This window comes from Myotis davidii, unplaced genomic scaffold (assembly GCF_000327345.1).
Source record: "Myotis davidii unplaced genomic scaffold, ASM32734v1 scaffold226, whole genome shotgun sequence".
NCBI classification, from domain to species: domain Eukaryota; kingdom Metazoa; phylum Chordata; class Mammalia; order Chiroptera; family Vespertilionidae; genus Myotis; species Myotis davidii.
Window position 1 is genome coordinate 1,763,459 of NW_006297224.1, and position 17,193 is coordinate 1,780,651.

General features: G+C 37.0%; 1 protein-coding gene across 1 annotated transcript in view; it reads right to left on the reverse strand.

Annotated features, from left to right (window-relative positions):
- BANK1 (B-cell scaffold protein with ankyrin repeats 1) overlaps window positions 1-17,193 on the reverse strand; it is a 281,394-nt gene that overhangs the window by 199,339 nt on the left and 64,862 nt on the right. Inside the window, exon 5 of the mRNA XM_006772998.2 lies at window positions 2,480-2,585. Coding sequence (XP_006773061.1) covers window positions 2,480-2,585 — 106 coding nt within the window. The remainder of the gene's footprint in view (window positions 1-2,479; window positions 2,586-17,193) is intronic.

A 17,193-nucleotide genomic window follows, 5' to 3' on the forward strand; every position in this document is an offset into this window, starting at 1 on the left:
CCATTCAGCATTCTTTTTCTATTAAAATAAGGTACCAGGCTAATCCCTCCATTCCAACTCTAATTTTTTTTTTTTATATATCCTCACCTGAGGACATTTTTTCCATAGTTTCTAGAGAGAGTGGAAGGGAGGGAGGGAGGACGAGAGAGAGAAACATCAATGTAAGAGAGACACATCAATTGGTTGCTTCCCACAGGACACCCCACCAGGGGCAGGGAACTTTGAAATTGAGGTCTGTGCCCTTCACTGGGAATTGAACCCATGACCCTTGGGTCCATGAGCTGGTGCTCCAATTACTGAGCCATATCAGCCAGGGCCCAACTCGAAAATTCTTATTCCACAACCTAAACAATACACTGAGAAGCACTTTTAAGTTTATCTAGAATTCTGTAGCAATAAAAATGAAAGACTACAGTCATTCTATCCTCTTCAACCCTACAATTCTCATCCCACAAACCTAAATAAAGTGCTGAGTGAATTCATAAAAATGGTATCATAACTCCATCTTCTACTTCCTTTCTTCCTCACCAAAATCCTATCCATCATTTAAGACCTAAGTAAAATAACACCTCCTTTATGAAGCAGGTCCTGAACAGTAAGGTATATTTCCTCTAAAATTCTATTGTCAATATCATGAGTTCCACAAAGTTCAGCACATTACTTCTTTCTGTTGTAACATACGTATATCACCTCATTATGCCAATTAAATTATGTGCTTTAAATGAGGAATTATGTCATGTTTCTTTTCCATCCTAATCTAATGTCAAAACGTTCTAAGTCAAGTATATATTGTTAAAATGTATGCATTTCTGGCCCAAAGCCTGCCAGCCTGAAGACAAAAATGCTTGGAGTAGACAGGGACCCAACAGAAAAAATTCCTCTGTCATTAGTCCTTAATATGGCTAGAGTAGAACTTTCATATTCTTTAGCTCCATTCCTGTTTTACGCAACATTCCATCTCTATCCCAGTGTTTGGCACATGCCGGGCATATAAGTGAACTGTAAAAAGCATGTCAACAAACAACGCAGGAACAATTTTGAATATATACTACTGAGCTCACGATATCATTTAGAAGTGTGTGTTTTGGTAGTACATCCTACATATACTTTTCTTGATTCATACATATACATTATATGAATATATATATAATATATATATATACATTATTTTCATCATACATATAATACAGTCTTTAGAAAATACAGATTAAGTAAAATTTTAAAAAAATGGAATCCCTGAAATTTCACAACCTCAAACACAACTAATGCTAATAGCTGCATGTCTGTCTAGATCAACAATTTATAGATATAAACATATATGTTATTAAACATATGTACCTTTTATTTTTATTTTTTTTTTTTTTAAAAAAATGTTTCTATTGACTCTAGAGAGAGAGAACAGGAGAGGGAGAGGGAGAGAAAAATCTATGTGAAAGCTAAACATTGGTCAGCTGCCTCCTGCATGCCCCCTGCTGGGGATCAGGCCCCTAACATAGGAATTGAATTGGTGACCTATTAGGGCATGGAATAAAGTTCAACCAACTGAGCTACCCCGCCCAGGGTAAACATATGTACTTTTTTGAAGATGACTGCACTTTACTGCTATATATTCTGTTGTTATTGAATTAAGTATATATGAAAGCATCATTCCAGCCAGCCTATTAATTTAAAATAAAAATTTCTTTTTTAAAATATGTTTTTTATTGATTTCATTTTTTTGTGAGAGAGAGAGAGAGAGAAAGAGAGAGAGAGAGAGAGAGAGAGAGAGAGAGAGAGAGAGAGAGAAACAAACATTGATCAGCTGACTCCTGCACATCCCCTACTGGGGACTGGGCCCACAAACCACTGGGCCCACAAACCTGGCATGTGCCCTAACTAGGAATCCCACCAGCATCCTTTTGGTGCATAGGACGACACTTAACCAACTGAGCCACACCAGCCCGGGTAAAAGTGACTTCTTGAAGTATCAGTGAAATGACCGTCGGCATATTCAAAAACTGCTGGGTGACGTTTATCCTGGAACAACTTGGAGACCCTGTGTAGAGTGACATATGCTACAAAATTAAATTTGTTTCTGACAGTTGCTTTAAAGAATGCACCAAAATTTATTTAATTAATTATCTATCTTGTGAAGATTAAGTTACTTCCATTTTTTGTAATTATATACAGTGTTATAATTGTTGATGAACAGTCTCTATCATAAGTGTACTTTTCTAAATATATTCTTAGCATAAAAATCTAGGAAATAAGTTTACTGTGGTTTTTTTATGCACATTTTAGGGCCTGTGATAAAAAAAAAAAAATTACCAAATTGGCCTTCAGAAGTTTGAAATAGTGTGCTCTCTCACAAAGTGATGGGAATTTTCTAAAATATCTGATCAGCAATTCAACTATATTCTTAGCTATAAAATTTACTGCCAACTGACATACACGGAAGTACGACATTAAAGAATAACTGAGGCAATTGTGAAGTACTCACATTCTTTTTGAGGGTAGATTTCGGTTTGAAGAGATTGGAACTTATAATATGGTATCTCTTGCCTGAATACGGATGTGAGAATATCATCAAGTTCTTCCATGTCATTCTGTTTTTAAATGAAAAGGACATTTAGTTCAGTTATTCACATAGAAACTCATCTTAGTGCACTGTAATAATAAATTATTAGTTGGAGTAAATACCGGGTAAATTCAATAATACTGTTACCGTTTTTAAAGACTCACACAAAACATTAGGGCTTGCCTGAAAACCAGTTATTATGGTAATAGAAAAACAGATGCAAGAAACAAGTCTTTGCTTTTGGATGAGCAACTTTACTTAAATACTTACTAATTACAAAAGAACATTATAGCATGTCAATCATAACACTGAAATTGTTTTAACTAAATTTTGTAAAATATATGATGTTTAATAATGACTGGTTCTTCAACTTAAGGGTGAGAAATGGGGTCAGATTATTTTATTTCTGTGAAAAGTGAAAGAAGATATGCATCTCTGCTTTTGTTTTTTCTCGCAGCTATAGAGTCACTCTGTTTACTTTATTTCCCTAATTTTGGAGGAGGCAAGTAGAACTTAATTGTTCTCCTATGGATGGCATAGCCTATTACAAAGACCAGCATCTTTTAAAATTGTGTTTTGTGAAGCTTATGGCTGGAACCAAATTGGCTTGAGACATAGCTGTTGTCGCTGAGGAGATGGGCCAATCAAACAAAGCCATTGCTGGGGAGAGGACTGTGGAACAAAAGTTCCTAATGAAGATTTTTGAAATGATTTCCAAATAAAATTATACATATTTCCAATACATAGTTTCATAAATTAAATGGCTGGATTGAACAAACAGACACTTGTGTTACTCTATTTCCTCATTTTTCAGTAATCTGAGTTCCTCAAGTAGTCCAGTGATTTAGGGCTAACTGCTGAGAAGTTGGGAGAGGACTTGCTATGGTGAGCACATCTTTAACACATAAAAATGTCAAATCACTGTTTTAGACCTAAAAATAATATATTTTGTGCCTTGTTTATTAAAAAAAAAAAGTTGGCAGAGGGAATGTAAGTCCTTTTCTCAATCTATAGCTATATAGTATAGAGAAAAACCCAATATTAATGTACTTACTGCTATGGGCTATGTGGAGCTCTTAGCACTGAGAGAGAGAGGGAGAGAGAGAAAGATGGGACAGCAAACTCTGCCTTCAAGGAATTCACAGTCATGTAATTACATATGGGCAATACATTGAGTTCTAGGTACTATGATAGAAAGTCACCATGGGTTAGAAGCAGAGTGGGCAAAAGGGAGATGGCTCAATTCCACAAAGAAAGAAATGGCCAGGAAAGACTGTATAGAGCAGATGATCTAAATTGCCATGCAGACAAGGAACACTCTGGATTAACTGAACAAATTGCTTACAGGCATGGAGGAATCATGAATCATGACCTGGTTATGAACTTTTGGAATTTATATAAGACTATAGTAGAATGAGAGAGAAGAAAGAAGTAGGCATTTCAAAAAGTACCTTCATATAAAACTATAATTCATGCTGTAAACATTATGTTGTTTAGAGCCTATATTATTTGACATAGAAATGTTTATTATTTGGATTAAATAAAGTTTATTTAAGTTGCAGCATTATTATGATCACTTATGTGGTTGAATATTGATATTGAATGAAACCTATTTTATAAATAAAGATGTGAAAATTTTATATTAGCAATAATTACCCTTTTTAAATTGAGATATAATTGGCATATAATATTACATTGGTTTTAGATGTACAATGTAATGATTCAGTGGTAGGATATATTAATTTATTAAAATGACCACCACAATAGGTCTAGTTAGCATCCATCACCATATATAATTGATTTTTTTTCTTGTAGTGAGAATCTTTACATTTTCAGCAACTTTCAATTATGCAATAAAATATCATTAACTATAATCACCATGCTGTGCATTACACCCCCATGACTTTATTTTATAATTGAAAATTTATACCTTTCGACCACCTTTATTCATTTCTCCCAATCCCATCCCTAGCCTCTGGGAACCGCCAACCTGTTCTCTTTATCTATGATCTCAGTTTTTGTTTTAGATTCCACATATGAGATGATATAGTATTTGTCTTTGTCTGACTTATTTCACTTAGCACAATGTCCTCAAGTTCCATCCATGTTGTCACAAATGTCAAGATGTTAATCTTTTTTGTGGCTAAATAATATTCAATTATCTACATATGTCACATTGCCTTTTTCCATTCACCCATAGATGGACACAGACTCGTTCCATGTCCTGATTATTGTAAAAAAAAAAATGCTAGTGGGGGTACACATATCTTTTCCAGTTAGTGTTTTCATTTTCTTCAGATCAATAGCCAGAAGTGGAATTGCCACTTATACTTAGTTCTTTTTAATATTCTGAGGGACCTTCATACTGTTTCCCATAGTGGTTGCACCATTTATATTCCCACCAACAATGCACAAGGGCTCCATTTTCTTCACATTCTTGCCAATATTTGTTATTTCTAGTCTTTCTGATAATTTCCATCCTAAGAGGTATAAGAGTATATCTCATTGTGGTTACCCTTTAATCTTTTCCGGAAGTCTTTGATAGGAGCAATGGAGCAAAACATTGTTAGTGATACGTTTGCATGTTCTTTATACTAAAGTTCAAAATAATACATTTTAGCTGTCTGAGATGAAGGAGGAAAATAAGAAAACATGAAAATCATAATATTAGTTTGTATTTTTTTCTCTAAATTTGTGTCAGTGGTCACAAGAGTTCTGCATAGTCTATTACGTAGTTGGTAATTTTATATACAGAGATAAACTTGCTATTTCTTTCTAAATCGAATAAGATTTAGAATTTTTTTTTTCAGGAACACATTGTCCTTTATTTGAAATCGAATAAGATTTAGAAATTTTTTTTTCAGGAACACATTGTCCTTTATTTGCGTTTTTCAGAATACTGTACAAAGGGAGTAAAAATCCTATTCACACTTTGCTTAGAAAGATTTGATGGTGAAAGTCCCTATGATACATGGGGTGGGGGGTGGGGGACCAAGAGGCAGAAAACAGAGCCATGACCTCCCCTCGTCCCTCAGGGCCCTGGGAGGGGGAACGGGCACCCACACCTTTTCAAAAGCAGCACAGACCCTAGTGAGATTGGGGAGGGAGAAGGCGGCTCCTCCCAGCCACGCTCAGGCTCCTGCCTACCTCTCTTCCCCTCAGGGTGAGGAGACAGCACCCACCACTCCTCGCCCCTTCCCTGCCCTGCACCAGCAGGGCCCAGATAGGACTCTGCAGCCCACTGACCCCTCCGGGGTGGCCTCAATAGCCCCACATGTGCATGTCACAAGAAAGGTCCTGCCCCAGCACATGTCTACACAGAGAGGCTGTGAGGTAAAGGACCACACCATTCATCATTTCTGTCCATTTCCCTGCGCCCCTCACGATACTGCAGAAGGCAGTGTCAAACCAGAGCTATGCTTATAACGACTTATAAGCCTCTTACACCCACCTCCACCCCATCACACCAACCCAGGAGCTTCACACCCACAGCAGTCTCCCTTCCTATTTCCACCCTCATGCCCTGGGTACATTGACTCTCCAAGCTTGCCCCCCTCTGACCACTTCCCAAATGACGTTGTCTAGCTTCTGTTCTCACCATCCTTCCCTCCCACCAATCTCTGCTGCTATGTGACCCCCTTTTTCTGAATCTCAACTCAGCATGCCCACCCCTTCTCCTACCCCTCCCCGCCTCCACCAGGGCAGGATGGCAGCAGCCCTGGCCCCCTCACCTTTGGGACCAGGCTGTCCATGCCCAGCCCCACCATCCCTCTCCTTACCCTCCCCACTCCCACCCACCACCCAGGGTGGGTTGCAGGGGAGCTGACAAAAGCATGAGGCTTTGATTAGACGCACTTGACCAGAGGGATTAGGCACCCTTTTTATTATTGACGATATTCAGTGTTGCTTAATTAGCCAGAGTTCTTCCCAAAGTTCTTCCCATAGAGTTACTACACACATAAATAAGTTAGTCATAAGATAACCTCTGGGATCACTTCCAGCTCTGAGATTCTGAGACACTGATGAGAATTCAAGGAGCAAGAGTTCCCACTAAAAATCAAGGCACCATGATACTTCAATATGAGAAATACAATAGCATTGAATTTAAAATGAAATGAAATAGCAATGTCCTCAGAAGAAAAAGTCTTTACAATGTAGATGAAGACATTTTATTAATTAGAAAAGAATACAGATATTTTTCAATATTCTAGCTAGCACTTCTATTTTCAATTTCATATTATTAGTGTTATCTTGCATATAAATAAATAGCATAGAACACAAAACATAATCCCCAAATTATTTTTCCCTAGAAAATATCCTAACTTGAAAATTCTGACTTGAGTAGTTATGCTATATTAATATTAGATTTAGCAGACATCAGAGCAAATAAAATTACCAGAGTGAGAAAGGAACTTATGTAATGATAAAAGAGTCAATCCACTAAGAAGACAGAGTAACCCTAATTGTGTATGCAAAAAAAGCTTAAAATATGTGAAGTAAAGATCAACCGAATTGATAGGAGAAATAGATAAATCTATAGCTATAGTTAAATACCCCTCTTTCAAAATTGATAGAAAAGTGGACAGAAAGTTCAGCAAGAATATAGAAAAACTCAAACACTATATCTCATTTTCCAATGATCTAACCAACAAGGATCCAATGAACATATACAGAACATTCTATTCAGCAACAGCAGAATACACATTCTCACCATAGAAACACCAATGAGAAAGAGGAACAGAGACCAGCTGCTTCCTGCACACCCCCTACTGGGGATGAGCTCACAGCACCCAGGCATGTGCCCTGACCAGGAATCCATCCAGTGACCTCTTGGTTCCTGGGTCCATGCTCAACCACTAAGCCACACAAGCTGGGCAAGGAGATGATTATTTTAAAGATCAAGAAAACTAACAAACCTCTAGCAAGATTGATCATAAAACAAAAAACAAAGACACAAATGACAAATGTCACAAATGAAACAGGAGGTATCACTGCACACCCTGCAGACATAAAAAAGATAATAAGGGAGTACTGTGGACCACTCTGTACAGATCAGTTTGACAAGTTAGATTAAAAGAACCAATTCCTTAAAAGGCACAAACTACCACACACGATCTTTCTCTATTATTTCTTACAAATACTTGTAAATATTTCTATTTAAATATTTCTATTTAAATATTTCTACAATTTCTATTAAGAGTTTAACGGAATATAAACAAACCAGGAAAAAAAGATATTCATTACGCAAAGTTGAGGCCCTTAAGATAAATAGCTATTTACATAGACCCCTTCAAAGTCTAATTGGTTTCTTTCTTGGATGAGGAGTGTGAACGCTGCTTGAGTATGAAGGCATTGACAGACTGTCCTTTAAAAGGACTTTAAGGCAATTTAATGTAAGCAGTTGGTAGATACTTCAGATCTTTGGAATGGTGTGAAAGGTAAGATTAGTGTATACAATGAACTAGACTCAAAGAGTTGAAGTCGTAATAATACCTACCACATATATGGTACTTATAATGTGCTAGGCTTTATATAATTTATAATTTTCATAACATTTCTACAAGATAGATTTTTTAAATGTCTGCTTTTATAGATATGACTAGAGGCCCGGTGCACAAATATTTGTGCACTTGGTGGGGAGGGGGAGTCCCTCAGCACGCCTGTGCCCTCTGGCAGTCTGGGACCCCTCAGAAGATAATGACCTGCTGTCTTAGGCCTGCTCCTGGGTGGCAAAGGGCAGGCCCAATCCCTAGGTGCAGTCCCTGGTTGGGCTCAGAGCAGGGCCAATTAGGGAGTCCCAGGGGAGGATGAGTTATTGTGGAAACTTTATTGATGAGGTAACATTAAGGGAGTTCCCCTTCAGGATCCCATCCCTCCACCTCCATAAAAAGTCCCAACTTGTTTTCAGCAGAGCTAGGATTAAAGCAACTTCCCAGAGTTTCCGTTCCATGTAGAAGCACAGTCCAGTCCAACATATGGCTAGCTTAGCTTGTATTCCCAGCTGAAGTCCATTGTGTGCAGGGGCCACAAGGCCATGGGCCCTGCACTGGAGTGCCTGGCCAGTCTGGGTGAGGGGCTGAGGGCTGTTTTCAGGTTGGTGGGTGAATGAAGCTCCCAACCGCTCCTTTTTTTCTTTTTTTAAAATTCTGAGCCAGCTTTAGCTTTGAGGTTTGGCTCCAGCTCTTAGGCCTCCACTGCTGAAAGTAGGTTTCTGGCCTTTGCTTACAATGTTGTGATCCTGCTGGCTGAAGCCCGGCGGACTAAAGCAGGTTTCTGGGGTTTTGTTTAGCTTCTATATTTGTTACATAGTTGTTTAGAGTTGCAGCTCAGAGGCCTTCAGCGGCAGGCAGGGAACGTTAGAGTCCTCTGTCACTGAAGCAAGCAAGCCTCATGTTCACTTTAAGCTGCCTGGCTTCCGGCTGCCATCTTGGCTGGCAGTTAATTTGCATATTGCCCTGATTAGTCAATGGGAAGGGTAGCGGACGTACGGCTAATTACCATGTTTCTCTTTTATTAGATAGGATAATTTTGCTCCCCCCGCCAAAGAAAAATAATCAGTAACACTCCAAATGGCAGAGCTATGTTGTGGAATAAGGATTTTAACTTATGCCTTCACATGCTAAATAAATTACATTTTATACCACATTCTAGTCAAAGACAGAAGAGTAAAATCTGAAGTATACTTTGAGTAAAGTTAAAAAATAAATTATATCCCCATGGTTTCATGATGGACACCACATTCCTGTTTAGGCATACCTGGAAGGGGGGCACAGAAAGTGTCTATTGCCAACCATATCTTTTCTTTTCTTTTTTTAATCAGGAAAAAAAAAGCTCTAAAGTTGTCCCTTTGGCTAAAATTCTTTAATGTAGCCACTCTAGCTTCATAGGTTTAAAATGTTAAAATTTGGCTTTCCCAGGTTTAATAGCAAAGATGTCAAGCAAAGGAGGCTTTAGCATTGATGTTGGGTGAAAAAACCTATAAAGTTGGCTACGAAATATTAGGATAGTTTTAAAAGTCGGTTAGAGAAAGACAGTAATAGAGTTTTGAGTAACAACAGAAACAATTTCAGTGTCATAACCATAGGAGGCTTGTGAAATATTCATCATAGGAGACAAAATTTATGAAATAGTTGCAGCATTTTATGTTTTACCTTCAGATATCTAAAGGGGAAGTCAGTAGTTGAGCTGAAAACATCTTGTTCTTATTATAACAAATTGCTATGCTGTTTAAGTTTCAGTAGCAAAAAAAAAAAAAAGGTCACTTTGTTTATTCTATTGTTCATAATGTGTGCTGTGAAAGGAAGCCAAAGTAGTCATTTAAAGGGGAATTTGATAAACAGTGTACATAACATATCTTAAACAAAATGTCCTACTGAAGCTTGCAAAGAAAATGATAGGTAAAAGAACCAAGCAGATGCTTGTTAGAATTATGGAAAGCCCTTTTGTCTGTGCCTTTTATCTTGTGAGTGCAAGCAGAAAATTTAAGAATAATCTAAATAAGCGAGTAAGATTTATCTTTGGTCAAGTTTATTTTTCTATGTTTTGAGTGAGTCAGTTCTTAGAATTTCAACATATCAGTGACTACATATGCAAAAACAAATATAAAAATATAAAACTCAATTCAATTTCAGGCTACCTTAATGTATTTGTTATTGATTCATATTGTTGTAGAATCTCTTTCAGTGACTTAAGAGTTATATTCTAACAAGAAGAAAATATGTTTTGAGATCTGAGAAGCCTGTGTGCAAATGTCTGCTCCAGGGCTGACTGACTACCTCTAGACCTTAATAATACTGATCACAAAATCACATAGAGTTTAAATTAAAATATATGTAAAATCTCCAGTAACTATTAATTCCCCTTTCTCTAAATACTATGATGTGATCTCTCCGATATAAAAACTCATGGAAATAATAATTGTGATTCAGAAAAGTACACAAGTCTATCAGTGAGCAGACTTGGTCCCTAAACTCGTTTTTGCAGCAACTGAACAAATGAGTTTGCTTTTTCTTTCTAAATTCTTTAATTAAATAACATATCTTTTAAATTACTTCAAATGTAGGTTTTGCTATTGTAATACAGAGACCCAACATGTCAGTGGCTTAAACTAAGATATACATCTGTTTATCTTTAACATAAAAACCTGGAATTAGGCAATGCAGCGTTGACATGGTAGTCCCCTGGTTAGGAGATTGAGCCTCTATTTTGTTTTGTTACTATAGGTCATCCTCATGGTCCTAGATGTTTTATCCACCATTCCCTTGTTGGCACTGCAGCCAAAGTAAAAAGTCAGTGATGGGGAGAGCATGACTCCTACCCCTCTTTTAAGGACATGATCAGAAATGTGCACATATCACGTCCACTGACATGCTGTCGGCTACTAATTCTGTAGCTATACCTAGCTGCAAGAGAATCAGGAAGTGAAATATTTATGTGGGCAGTCATATGTCCAGATAAAATTATTTAAGAAATTATTATGTAAGAAAGGAAAAAAGAATTACTGGGGGACACCCTGCAGTTTCTGCCATCCCAGTCAATCATGCAAAATGTATAAACATCATAATTTATGTAAAGGCAATCTGATAAGTTTTTTTTTAATAAACTTTTAGATTGTTTACTAACACTTGATTGTGCTGAATTTTTCAACATTGACCCCCTGTAAATAATGTCAAAAAGTCTCAAAACTTTAATTTGATTAAACTTGAATCGATTGATTAATGGGGATATTTAATGACCATATTGATGAAACACAACAAGCCAAAGTTTTCTATTGTAGGCATTAGGTAGAATAGTCATAAGCAGCATCTCTTATCTCACCCTTGCCTCCCTTTAGCAATCATTTTATAACAACCTATTGTTAAATATGTAATAAGACAAGATTTAAGGCAAATACAGCACTAACATATACAAAGAAATGTCTTTTTAAAAAGGCTTCTCTAACTCATGCCATGATTGCAAAAAAAAAAAAATTTTGGAATTATTCTATTGCGTTGTTTTAGGCTCTAGTCTCCAAGCTATACAACCCAGAATTGGTATCATCATTTGCTCTTTCTGAGTTTTTTCCTTTGTTGTGCTTCCTTTGGCTTGTTCGTTCTACAGCAGTCAGAAGCAGCGCTGCTTCAGCCAACCGTCCAATAACCTTCTCAAATGGGGCTGTGCCTGTGCTATCAGGAAGCCAGTGATACAAGGGGCTCTGATGGGTGGGCCACTTGTGTTGGGTGGCAAACAGTGTATACATTTCTTCCCCTTTGTCATTATTTCATCCAATGAAATATGTACTGAGTAGCTATGTCTCTGTCAGTGTACCAAGTTTTAGAGATGAAATAGGGAACCAAATAAGATAGTATTTCTGTTCTTGTTGACCTTGGAGTCTAATGAGAGGCAGGCATTATTCTGAGAAATATTGCATATCAGTGTCCAATTAGAATGTGATCAGTGTTACAAAGAGATACATAGGAGATGTGTGGTGTCAGAAAGGCTTTGCTAAATGAAGAGATGCTAAAATGAAATTTGGAGGATGAATTAGAATTAATTAGGTAAAGATAGTGAGAGAGAAGGAGGGACTGAAAACATGTTTTAGTTACAGAGAGGAGCTTACATAAAGGTCCTGTGATGGGAAATTAGGTACTAAAAGTCCAGGAACTAAAATCAGGCCAGTGTGCCTGGAATGGGCAATTAACCTGGAGAGAAAGATAGGTGACGGTCACTACGGAGCCATATTGTTCATGATAAAGTTGGTGTGTTTTTTAAGTCCACACAGTAATGAAATTATTGGAGTGCCTGAGCAGGAGAATAACATGCTAAAATCTTTCTTTTTAAAAGAACCTCTCAAACAATGGACTTAAGGTAAGTAGGCCCTGTGTAAGAAACCATGGAGACCAAGTGGGAGGCTATCACAGGTGTTTAGGCAAGAGGAAAAGTGGTGGACCAAAGTATTGGAACTTGGGAGATGTATAGAGAAGTAAGTAAGATTTAGTAAGTAAAACTGATACGGCTTAGTGATGAATTGAATTTGTAGGGTGATAGAATAGAAGGTATTAACTATTGCAGATATCTCCCATTCTCCCCCCGCCCAACCTTTGCCCACCTCCACCCAGCCCCTGGCTCCGTCTCCCGTAGAACTGGGTGGATGATGATGATGTATATCCTGAGTTAGAAAGACTGAGCTTAAAGAAGAAACACATTTCGGGTATATTTTATAAGTTAACTAGAGGCCCGGTGAACAAATTCAGGCACCAGTGGGGTTCCTTGGCCTGGCCTGTGGTATCAGGCCGAAACTGGCTCTCCAACATCCCCTGAGAGGTCCTGGCTTGTGATAGAGCACAGGCCAGGCTGTGGAACCCCACTGGTGCATAACTGGGGCCAGGAAGGGACCACAGGAGGGCTGCAGGGCATGTCTAGCCCGTCTCTCTCAGTCCTAATCTGCCGGATCCCAGCAGTAAGCTAACCTGTTGGTCGAAGCATCTGCCCCCTGGTGGTCAGTGCACATCATAGCGATTGGTCGATCAGTCGACTGTCTGCCGCCTGGTGGTCAGTGCACATAGTGAGCAGCTGAGTGGCCTTAGCATATCATTAGCATATTATGCGTCGATTGGTTGAAAGGACGACAGGACGACCAGACACTTATTAGCATATTAGGATGAGATAACCTGAAGAGGAAATATTTATAATGCAAAAAAGAAAGTCTAAGAATAAAAATTTGGCAAATGTGAAACTTTATTTTCTAGAAAGAAGAGATTACAAAAGAAATTGAGAAGAAAAGGCTAAGGATATAGGAGGAATCCCAGGAAGATATGGCTTCATGGGAGCTAAAAAAAATAAATATTAAGCAAGTGAGTTAGTTAATGGTGTTAATTGTTGCTGAAAACTCAAGTTAAATCGAACAAGAAAAATGTCCATTTAATTTTGGGGGGAAGACTTGAACATAATTGATATATATATTTGTGTGTTGCTACTTAAAGTAATAAGGTTGATGATGTTAAATGGATTATGTCTGGGGGAGAAAGGTGCGGATTTTCAGAAGTTAAATTTTTCTTGTCAAAGATTTCTTTTACTTCCATTCCTGTGTCTTGATGCAGTTTACTGTAGAAGCATAATTCATGAATGCTAAAGACATTTAGAGTTCCCAAATTTTATATCCACTTTATTTATCTTATTATTGAAATACAGCTCTTTTTAATAGGCCCACAAGAATGCATACTGAGTTGTTCAAAAACATAAACAAACACTTTTTTTCACAATAACTTTTTCAGTCTTCTAATTTCCAAATGGTTATTAATGATTTGGGGTTTTTTACTATCAGTGGCAGATCTTCTAATTTTCTATCATCGTCTTGTTATGAAAGCTATAAAGGAACATTGCTAACGGTGTTAGACTTGTGCTTTGTTTTCTGTTTTTTTTAAAAATATTCCTTATGGATCTCAATCCTCTAAACAACTAAATAGTAAAAGCAGAAGCCTGCACTCTAATAGGGTCAGTTATAGGCAACACTCACACCAGCTCTCTGGCATCCTCTGTATAGGGCAGTCAAAGCCAGCCCCAGTGACCAATGGAGAAAGGGATATAAGAAGCAAGAGAGATGCTTTAGTTTGGGAGAAATACAAAATGGTGCGAGTATTTATTTCCACTGAGTAAGTAGAAACAATAAAGTAGCAAGTCATTAGTAAAATATTCTAAACAGCAGTTGAACATAGGTAAAAGACATGGGCCCAAAGCTTTGAAAATGGACTGAGGTGGCTTGTGAGATAAAGAGGTGTAGAGAACATATGGCTGTACTAATGGCTAAGAATTTGCAGTCAGAAATATTTATTTTTTCCCTTTAACAACTGCTATATTTGATGTTATATTTAACCAAATTATTTGTTTTTCTATAAATAAATGGATGAGCATACTAAATATTACATTCCTATTAGACTCAATGATATTTAATTGATGTGAGTATAAACATCAAGTCTGAACTATCTTAATGAGGTACCATTAACTATCAATAGACCATCATCACAGGTGGAGACATAGCACAAAGAAAATGTCACTGATCTTGTCAGTACAAAACAAACTTCAGTGGCTATGCCTTATTCTGAGTGACCCATCCTTATAAGGGGCACAAACAATATGAAAAAGAAATCCAGAAATAAATCTCCAAATTGCATTTCATTTGACTCTTCTTTCCCTTCTCATTTCAAATCTTTCATCAGAAATATGTAACAAGTAATAAAACTGAAGGAAGGTACATTAAACTCAAATCATTTCCTTCTTCTCCGGAGGGAGAATTGGAAGGAGTGCAAATAAAAGTGAAATAAAGGCTACATGGAAAGCCCACATATATGCAAGACAATCCTCTTTAGTGGAGAGCAGTCCTAATTTCCAATGTAGTTAAGTAGATTTTTCTTGGCATGAAATTACAGAATATTTCAGTTGGAAGTGACCTTGGTGATCATATACTCTAGCTTCTTCATTGTACACATAGGGTAGTTCCTTTAGCACTAAGAACACCTAGTTCTCATGAAGTAAGTGATTGCTGATTCAGTAAAGGAATCTAACTCCTGCTCCTGCCCCATAGGGAAACTGATTTTCCTTTACATGCTGCCACTTGCCAGTTTTTCAAATGGCAATCACGTTGTGTTTTCCTGTTTTTTAAGCAACAACTATCAGTTGTGCCCCTTGCATCAGGGACTACTTGTGTGAAATAAACTGGGTATGCAGAGATGAAAGGCACAGTGCTCCTGCCTTTGAGAAGCTGAGGGTAGAGGGAGGATTAGCTTAGTGTGTTCTAAGAATGAGCAATCCTGATGACCAGAACATAGGAGTAATGAAGAGAATTAAGAAGATATGGAGAGGGTATGCTGTGGTAGGAGTCGAATTGGAAAAGATTTGTGATCCTGCTGCCTGGTGTGCCAACCAAAGGAGTTCAGACCTTATCCAGGGAGCCACTGAAAGTCTGTAGCCAGGGAGTGTCCTAGGCAACACTGGCGTTATGGTGAAGAGACTGGATGCATTTGTATCTCTCGTCAACACAGTTGATGAAAAGAGGAAGTAAGCTGTCCACCCAAACTTTTGAGGAAGGCATGGGCCTAAAACAATTACTGAGAGACCTGGGAATTCCCAGTATCTCTCAATGGGGAGAATCTCCGGAAGATTCTTTTTTAAAATTTTTTAATTTTTATTGAATGTATTGGAGTGACATTGGTTAATAAAATTATATAGGTTTCAGGGGTACAATTCTACAATACATCATCTGTATATTGTATTGTATGTTTACCACTCCAAGCTAGGTCTCCTTCCATCATCCTTTATCCCCCTTTACCTTCCTGAAGATTCTTTACAGGTGACAATGGCTAACACCTGAGCTTTAACTTAGTGAAGAAACTAATGTGTAAGGGAACTAGTCAAAACTGGGAGATTCCAAATGATAAGAGAATTCCCTAAGCCTGTACCTTGTCTCACCCAATGGCACCTGGCTTCATGTTGTATGAAACATCTGCAGGTAGCAAACCAAAGATTGAATCTCATATATATATATATATTTGCATGAAAACTGGAAATGAAGTGTACCTAATATGAAGATGAAAATAAGATTTTAAAAATAAATAAATAAATAAGTATAAAGTAAAACATGCAAAATGATAAATACATGAAAGGCAAAGTTACCATTTTACCAATAAAAAATACAACTAAGAAGAATTAGTTGGTACCATTTCAAAAACTTTTAATGAATAGGATCCTAATGCTTTGAACAATAATTCTATGTTCTTTCAGCATTCTGACCTAATTTGGCTTTTATACTGTACCTAGTTTTTTCTATACAAAGTTAACTTCATTGTTGTCCCTAGTCACTTTTGTAAATAGTTTGAAATTCTCAAAGGTTTTAATAATTTCAGTTAAATGGGAGTTACTAGTATTTTTAATACGAGTACTTGAATTCTAATTATGTTCCCAAATTGTGCTTTGGATTTTTTTTTTCATTGAATCTCAATTGAATTTACCATTATAGGTGATGATATGGAAAATGTATCTTTATGAGACTATGTGCTGGGATTTAGTATCTATTCAAAAAAGATGAAATGATTTTAGGAAGCAATTAGATAATTAAGCTGGTTTTGGTAACATATTCTAACACCTAATGGACATCATTAAAAGTAAACTGAGAGAATCAAATTTCTCATTACCATTTCTTTTCTCAAATTCACAGAATGGTCATTCTGCTATATGCTCAAGTGTTTTTAAATGATAATGGAAAGTCTCTTATTGCAAATTCTAGGATTACTGAAAAATAAAACCCACACAGATTTCTCATTATTGTTCCTGTCCTTAAATTCAAAGAATGTTCATGTTATTATATGCCCAATAGCTTCTTAATTATTACTATAGGGATTATTTTATTACTAATTTGTAGGATTACTTGAATCACAGCTACCATTAAAATGTATAGGAAAACTCAAGCTAGCTCTTACAGTATACCATTTCAACTAAATAGGTTGGTATATGTTCTTACAAACACACAGTCACTATAGTGAATAAAATTACAATGTATATTATTCTTTGAATTGAGATGTTCAGTGGACGATTTGCAAAATATCCACATTTTCCAATTAAAAGACACAGTAGTAAGCACATGAAAGAAACAATTACTGTAATGT